The sequence below is a fragment of the Lonchura striata genome, chromosome 6 (assembly GCF_046129695.1).
Source record: "Lonchura striata isolate bLonStr1 chromosome 6, bLonStr1.mat, whole genome shotgun sequence".
NCBI lineage: Eukaryota > Metazoa > Chordata > Aves > Passeriformes > Estrildidae > Lonchura > Lonchura striata.
In genome coordinates this window covers 43,472,896-43,481,117 of record NC_134608.1, presented here as the reverse complement: position 1 = coordinate 43,481,117, position 8,222 = coordinate 43,472,896, and the positions used below count along the sequence as shown (strand labels likewise).

General features: G+C 39.1%; 1 protein-coding gene across 3 annotated transcripts in view; it reads right to left on the bottom strand.

Annotated features, from left to right (window-relative positions):
• Positions 1-3,573: 3,573 nt before the first annotated feature.
• PAMR1 (peptidase domain containing associated with muscle regeneration 1) overlaps positions 3,574-8,222 on the bottom strand; it is a 54,474-nt gene continuing 49,825 nt past the window's right edge. For all 3 annotated transcript variants that reach the window (XM_021555126.2, XM_077784233.1, XM_021555125.2), the window contains 3 exons: positions 6,818-7,050; positions 5,168-5,463; positions 3,574-4,211 (listed from right to left, as the gene is read on the bottom strand). In XM_021555126.2, coding sequence (XP_021410801.1) covers positions 3,675-4,211; positions 5,168-5,463; positions 6,818-7,050 — 1,066 coding nt within the window. In that variant the 3' untranslated portion in view covers positions 3,574-3,674. The remainder of the gene's footprint in view (positions 4,212-5,167; positions 5,464-6,817; positions 7,051-8,222) is intronic.

Below are 8,222 nucleotides of genomic sequence, written 5' to 3'. Positions count from 1 at the left end.
AGCTGGAGCTCTGCCCGCCAAGCTCAGTGCTGTCTTTTCATCCAAGTCTGACCAACCTGATGTCCCGTTTCACAGGGAACAAACATTGCTGCCACAGCTCCTTCCCTCTGCACCGAGGAGGTGGCACAGAAAGCCAGCAGCCATGAGGAAAACCCCTGACACGATAAGGGTTGCAGGGATTGCACAGCTGAGCAAAGCCTGCCTGACCCTCCGCACCACTCCCACTCCCCCAGGATGCTTTTCCTGCACCGAGCCAATTCCAGTTACTTGCCCTTAAAAAATGGCAGGATGCAGCCTATCACGCAATCCCCAGTCCTAATCAAATACACATTTTTTTTCTTGTAATCTTACCATGAACGTAGGCTTTCAACAGAAATATTTTACAAGGGCAATTCTATGAGAGCAACTGAGGTTGCCTGAAATGAGCTTGTATTTCAGTATGTCCATTTCCTTTCAGTGCTATTTTTCAGCTGAGCACCCTGGTTTTTGGAAGTAATTTAATGAAGCCCTGAAACATACAAAGGGAAAGCGTACACTCGTTGGAGGGAATAAGAATGCAGAGAGTGTTTTGCTCTGCTCTTTCCATAGCAATATCCTTATGGCCTTTCCAGAATGCACAGCTCTTTTTCCTTGGAGGGAAAATGAGCTGCTATCCATGTTGTGCTATTTCACACCCCTTCTCCAACAGATGGCACAGATCCTCACCTGTTTAGAAAGAGATGTTTGAAATAGTTCTGTACCTTAAAAATAGAATCAAGCTATCAAAGATACTAGCAATTTCAGGTCACACATTGCTTTTTTTGAAACATTTATCCCTATTTTTCCTCATTATTGGCATTAGATGCTAATTCATGCATAGTTCTCTTCAGTCTGTAAACAAGAAACTAGTGTGGGTAAGCCTGACAGAAAGGATGGACAAGCTGGTTTGTAATTTCTGGGAATACTTGACGTTGTGCAAGTGCTTGGGTATGTTGATATGACTGCTCACTTGTATATGTGAATACCTGTGTCATACAAGCAGAGAAATAAAACATTATGTGGGCATTTAGAGATAGCCAAATTTGAATCTAGGATTCAAACATGACTGAGGTCCAGAAATAGAAGCAAATGCTGCAACCTCATCCTTCTCCGGTAAAGGGCTGTGCTAAAATCTGAATCCTGGGTTTGAGAGGTGTCTGGCTATTTTCTTGCTTCTGCTTCCTTTGAAGAGCATCATGGCTGTGAAAAGAAGAGTTTGAATAGTGTTGTGCATGCACAGCTATAGCAACCTCCTGAGATTTTAATTCCGTGAATTCCTACAAGTTTATTTTCAAGAATGTACTTTTGTGTGATATACAGCTAGTGAACAGCTATATTGCTGCTGTCCAAGCCCAGAAACTTTCAACTGATTTGAAGCCAAATAGGGATGGGATTCAACACTGAGGAGCAGTTAAAGGATCAGTGAATACTAAAATATGGTTGATCTTTAGTAAAAGGAGAAGAGTGAGGTCTAAGGCTGGAATTAAACCAGAATTTTGCAGATCTGTTTGGACTGGACAGAACCTAAAGGGAGAAAAAAGCATTTAGAACCTTGTCTCTATCAGTTGTAGCAGTGGAGAGCAATAATGCTACGGAAAGCAGTGCAGTCATGGTGTCCTAACTTAGAAGACAACCAGTTTGTAGGTCTTTATAATTTCTATTTACCATTAAATAATACAATAATTATTTAGAGTATAGAAACACTCATTTAATGTAATCATGAAAGAACTTTCTAATTTCATTCTTTGTCATTGGTGTTAGGAAGAAACACATGTTGACTTTCTGCAAGTTTGTGCTTCTCCAAAACTGACACCTAATTTACTCTAACCCATTCTGTCAGCAGGGGAGTACCACACATTCATTGGCATGTGTTCCTCCCGGCAGAGGAATAAAACACATAATGTTTTTCACATTTAATTCAGGATTTTTGTTGCTGTTGTTGCCATGCACTTTGTCAGCCAAGCATAATCTCCTGGCAGGAGAAGGCAGACAAGATAAAGAGAAGCAATATACTTTGATTGTAGCCTTTAAACTTTTTGATTTAAGCAACATGATGTGGTCCTATTGCCAGTGAAAACAAGGAAAGTGCAAAAGCATAACCAAGTATTTCTGCCAAGAAAATACAAAATAAATTACATGGAATGATGTTCAATACTAATTGTCCTTTTAGCAGCAGTTTTCAGATTCAAAAGTGGGTAGAAACTACTGAATGCTAAGAAACTTGTAATGAAGTTTTACAGCAGCAGAGAATCAGAACTGAAATCAGATTTGCTAACTTCAAGTTGCCATAGCCATGCAATAGGCAGAACACAACTTCAGGATCTGAATCCTTCTTGGTAAGAGCACTAAATCTTTTCATCATTCCAGCCATCGTTCCCAGCCTTCACATCCAACTACTGCTGTAAGCTGTTCTGGGCACTGTAATAATTTGAAGGTCCTAAAAAGTCCAGGGTGTCATATATGACTTACCAAGAAAGCATTAGTGATGGAAGATAGTAATTACTGTCTCTTCTCCCCAGCTTTTATAGGGTTAATCCCTAGTCTTTAGCCATGACCAAATAGAGAATAGAGATGATTTAGTGAAAGAGCAGTGACTAAGGACCATGAGGACACCCAAGTGTCTCCCTGGACAACATGCCCAGTGGGAGAATCTTACCCTCTGATGTCAAACAGTTCGCCTCAGTTCAAGAAAAGTGCCTGCTAAGTGTGAGACTTAGACATTATTCTTCACCCTGAAGAGCTACAGAGGAGTAGTTTTACCACAAATGTATGGGGACTAATGGGAACCAAAATTTTCCTAAGGTTTTCAGAATTCTATGAAACAACCCACTTGGAAAAAAGGTATTTAAAATATTTTTCATGTTTTCATTTGTTTAGAATACAAGGTGAAAGAGAACTCCTCTGTACATTTCATTGTAGTGGTTCGTGTACAATAACAGGACTGGGTGTATTAAGAAGAAAAACCCTTGTTATTTATATATATAAATACTCCTTGAATTTTGTGCTGGTTCTACTTTTTAGTGTTCTTGAAGAGTCCTCTCCTGAAGTGAGAGTGACATGCAAAGAGACAACGGCTGTAGAGAGTTCTGAGAGTGTGACACAGATAAAGCAAAAATGGATCTAAATAATGTCAGACATGAGTATGTAGGTTAAAAAAACAAACCATGGTTTATTTAAATGTGTAAAGTACTTGGGAGGGAAGAAGATTACATTGTACTATGGCAATACAGACAGCACATACCACAACAAGCTCATCCATTGTAGTGAATTCAGGCTACTATTTCCAGAGTCCTAATCCACTCAGTCACACAGATCTTTGGGAAAGGCTCACCATCAATTTCTCCAGGGAGCTCCACACTACAGATTAATTTCAGACAGAATTTACTGTCCTGTTTCTGCATGTCAGACTCAGGAGCAGAGCATCATCCTCCCACCAGGGGAGACAGAAAAATATGGCAAAACTTCTCATGCACTAAGACCCTCTGACATGGGTTAAGTAAAAGTAGCCCGATGAAATATCTGATCCTAGGACAAATTACCAGGCTGCCTGCCTTAACCTTATCCCAGATGTGTCTCATCACTGGGATGAGAAGCCTGAAGTAGCAGAGACTGAGAGAGATATTATATTATAAAATGCCATTTCCAGACTCAGATTTTTATTTCATGTTCTTCTCAATCCAGTCTTTGAAGGGAAGAGCTTTGGTGTAGCCACTGTAGAGTTCTAGGCTGCAAGTTTTATCGTAACCCCAGCTCACTAATCCCATCAGGTGCCACCTTAGCTCAGGAGATGCTTTTCCTGGCAAAGTTATGGCAGCAATCCCACCAGTCTCAGCAGGGCAAATATTAGAAAAAGTTGTGCGGTCTTGTTTGGCACAGAACATGTTGTCAGTGATGCTGACTTGTATCCCATTATCCTCATACTGTTGCTCACACAACAGTGAATCCACCATCTGAACAACTCCCATGCGGATTGTGTCATTCTTGTATCCGAGATCTTTAATGTCAGCCAATACCTTCCAGCCAGTAACCATTATCTTTAAATCCTCTGTGGATGAAGTCAAGTCATGAGAAGATGACAAGCAAATGGGTTGAACACGACTGCTGATCCTGGCTTTGTCCAAGAGTTTTATGACAGCTATATCAGAATCAAGTAATATAGGATCATAATTGGGGTGCACTATGATGGCAGAAATCTGGAGAGGAAACAGAGTAGGAAGAATTGCAGGGTTAACATCAATGGCAGGTCAGCAGCACGCTTTCCAACTACTAAAATACATTTTAGTTTATCTTGCTTACTTCTCCTCTACCCCCAGCTATGGTATTCTTTCATTCAAATGAGAAATATGCAGTACATTACATAATATTGGGGCCAAACCTTTACTGCTCATTTCCTTAATGAAATGCTATAAGAACAGATAGGATTCCTATGAGGAAATACTGTTTTTAAAAAAGTAATATATTTTCTTACAGGAAAAGAATGAAAACTATGGGATTAGAGAAAGAAGCTAAAATGGGGTCATGAGGGAAAGAATCAAGTTAATTATGATATTTTGGATAAATTTCATTAGTTAGATCAGACACACATGCCACACTTCCCCCAAAAAAGAGACACATATACCCAAAATTGCTGTATTTTTCATTTTGACTTCAGCTTTTCTAGTTCTGCTTGAAAAAAGCAAATCACTCTGGTGAGCCCAAGGTGCTATTTTTGGAGCTGGAGTCAGATATAAACTTCTTTTCAGTTAGAGCTGTGTGGCCTTGGGGCTGAGAAGTGAAATGTGCTCATGGCATCAAACCAGGATTTAGAGCACAAGTGTTTCCCTCATAAATTATGCTAATCAATTTTGACAGTAGCTGGCATCTCTTCTACTTTCTTACTGGCAATATCACTCAAGACATTATGGCCCACAGAACCTGAACTATTTTCTTAATTAGGGGTGAATGTATGAGTTGGATAGCTTTGAGGAATTCAATAAACTACAGTGTGTGCCCTTCTTATGCCACAGCACTTGAGTCTCTACACATACATTTCAAACAACGTGTAAGAGAGTGCATTGCCCAAAGGGTCACCTTTTTCTCCCCATACAAGACAGATGTGATCAGCATCTACCTGTGCTCATCATTTTTCACTCCTGTCGGGCTTACTCACCCTCAGGTTCTGGATGGTCTTTTCATCCCTGTCATCATCTCTGTAGAATTTGCCCAGAACTACCTTGAGCTCTGCTGTCTTGAGCACGATGGTCTTGCCCAGGTCAGTGACACAGTGGGCTGCCACCACCACGGTGCGCTCGTTCACCAGGGCCCCGCTGCAGATCAGGATCCAGGAGCCCTTCCGGAGGCTGTTCTCCTTCACCCCGCTGGCTGTGCGATAGATGGCTGCTTGCCATGGCCACCTCATGGAGCTCATTGCCTTCTTAAGAGTGATGTTTTCTGCTTTTCCACAGACTGAGGAAACATGTAGCAAAAAGTAGGTAATCCTTTCTCCCCAAAAGAATCTGAGTATTACTCTTGATTCCTTCTTAGAATGTGCCAAAAGAAACTAAACTGCAGTGATGAATATGAAGTACAGTTGTCTAATTAGCCTCTGTCTCTAATCTGCAAAATTATAGGGGTATTTGATATAGCTTTTAAAAAAATACTCAAGTTTTCCATTGTTATCTGAATTCCTGGGTAAAGTAGGAATTTGGATTTAGCACTTGAGCAGTGAATTTTCACAACAATTTTATTGAGTTGCTCTATTATGAGATGATTGCAGAAAGAAATAGAAAGAACACCCCTGGTTCTTGTTTATCATAAAATGCTATAAAGTCATCAGTGGACTAGAATTCACCCTAAGCAGTCACAATGTATTTTTGGGGCCTCTCTTGGCACAAATCTTTGCACAGGTCAGCTCATTCATAGACGTGCCTTGTGATAAGAATGTTGAAGCAAATGCATCTAAATCAACAGTCATCCTGGGGAAAAGAAAAAGCTCTGCCTTGTTGTAGGAATATGCTATCCATGCTTGGACCTGGGGTAAAATCTCCTATATCATGAAAGGTTTAACTTCTGTTGAAAGAGTTACATTGCTTTATTGCATTTTTTAGTCTCCCTTAGGAGACTTTTTCTTCCTGGTAGTGTGTGCATGTCCATACTGAATGCAATCCTTTTCAAAATACATTTTATGATCTCAAAGTAAAACCACAAACAAGAACAATAAAAATTTGTTTGTTGTTAAACTCTACTTTTCACAGTTTGCTTGATGTCAGTAGTGGAGTTTACCAAATATTGTGACATTCTTACCCTAACTTACTTTGTACACTACCTTCAGATTATATTTTATTTAGACTTAGAGTTTGCAATATGAACCCTTCCTTAGCAGGGTTTATTAAAGGAAGAGCCTATTTAAAATTGCAGACTCTCCCTTTTATTGCTTAAACTTTGATGGTTTTGTCAGCCGTGTGCCAAAGTATACAAATGAAAGAAAAATCCCATTTGTAGTAAAGAATATAGAAAAACGTGAAGTGGTAGTAGAAAGCTATTTCAAATCAGGAGAAAGACTTACTATACATCTTGTTCAATAAGAGAGTAGAAAAATTAATGGCAAATTACAGTGCTGAAAGCCCAATCACTTTACCATCAAGTTCCAGTGGTGGATAAAAAGACACATATATCCTTCAAGCTTTATTGCTTCCTTCTCCCAGCTGGAAGTATAGACAGCCTACACTGCTGTGACTCCCTAAATATCTAACATGAATACACATCCTGTTCCCTCATTCACCCAAGAGATATGCACATTTTTTTCCCCTTGGAGACTCACTTGGAATACACACAGGGGCTCTCCCACTCCATTTTCCTGTCTTCAGGCAAGTCCTCCTGCTGCTGCCCAGGCGGCGGTAGAAGGGAGAAACACACTCATACTGGAGCTGAGTGTGCAAGTGCTGGTACCCTGGGGGCAATTCTCCAAATGGCAGTGCTGGCTTCTTGGTTGGATAGATTTGAAGCTTTTGCTTGCTGAATGCAGAAGAGTAAAGTTGATGCAAAGGTGTTTCTCTGTTTCAAGGCACAAAGAACACAATAATTACAATATTATAAAAGTAATCATTACCATAACTTTATCACCAGTTGTGTTAAGTGTCACTTAAAATCACATGAAGTTTGCTCGTGAAAGAATAAAGAAAAAACATAATTCCAGCATAGTTTAGAAATACATCACAGCTATAACACATCCCATCAATTTAGTTTAGCAATACTTCCCATCCATTTACATCCTAGCTATTTTATTTACACATATCCACACATATATAATTACACATATGTTTATACATATCCTATTTGTGTCTCTTTTTTCATTTTACAGTTTCTCAATTGAAATCAACTGCCTCTGAATGTGGAAGTTTTTTGTATTCACAAAAGGACTGAGATACCATTTTTTAAATAAAGAAATTATACCTGAATTTGGCATTGTCATCATTAATTCTCAGTAGAGGGTAGAGATAGGCACGTCTTTTCTCTAGTGGATATTTTAATAGACAGTATTAGAAATTGATTCAGATTAAATGATGTTGCTAAAATGGCTTGATTTAGCAATTAACAGAGATAATTGCCTCACCACAGAGTTTTCATAATTTCATAACTGACAAGCTTCTACTTAGAAATTGTACTGATTAGCTGAAACAGGGCACTTAATTAACAAATAAATATATGCACCAGCATAGATATGGACCATAAGCTTGACTACAGTTATACTAAATTTTTATAATTTAAAATGTGTCCCTTGCTTTAATGCTTAAAAACTCATATCTAAAAAAAAAAAAAACCCTTTCTTAAGCCTGAAAAATTAAGCAGGAAATCAGTTTCCCTGGAAATGTTTGGTACTGCCTACATCTAGAAAAGGCTTTTTTTTTTTTCCTCATGACGTGATTTCATTTTTTATCACAGTGAGACACAGACACCTCCATCATATCCAATCTGTGAGGCAATATATAACAGGAAAGTAGAGTTACAAAGAACAAGAGCAATGGCAAATCTCTTGTATTTTGGAAGAAGGATGAGAGCTGCTGCGGTCATGCTTAGTCTGCCAGGGTACCATTCCAAACTCACAGGTGACATGCAATATTGCATAATCTAGACTTTACCTCACTATTGACCTAGTAAATGGTCATTCTACTTAAAGGGATTAAAAGCAGTCTACAAACATGAGATGCCATCATCTCATGGCATCT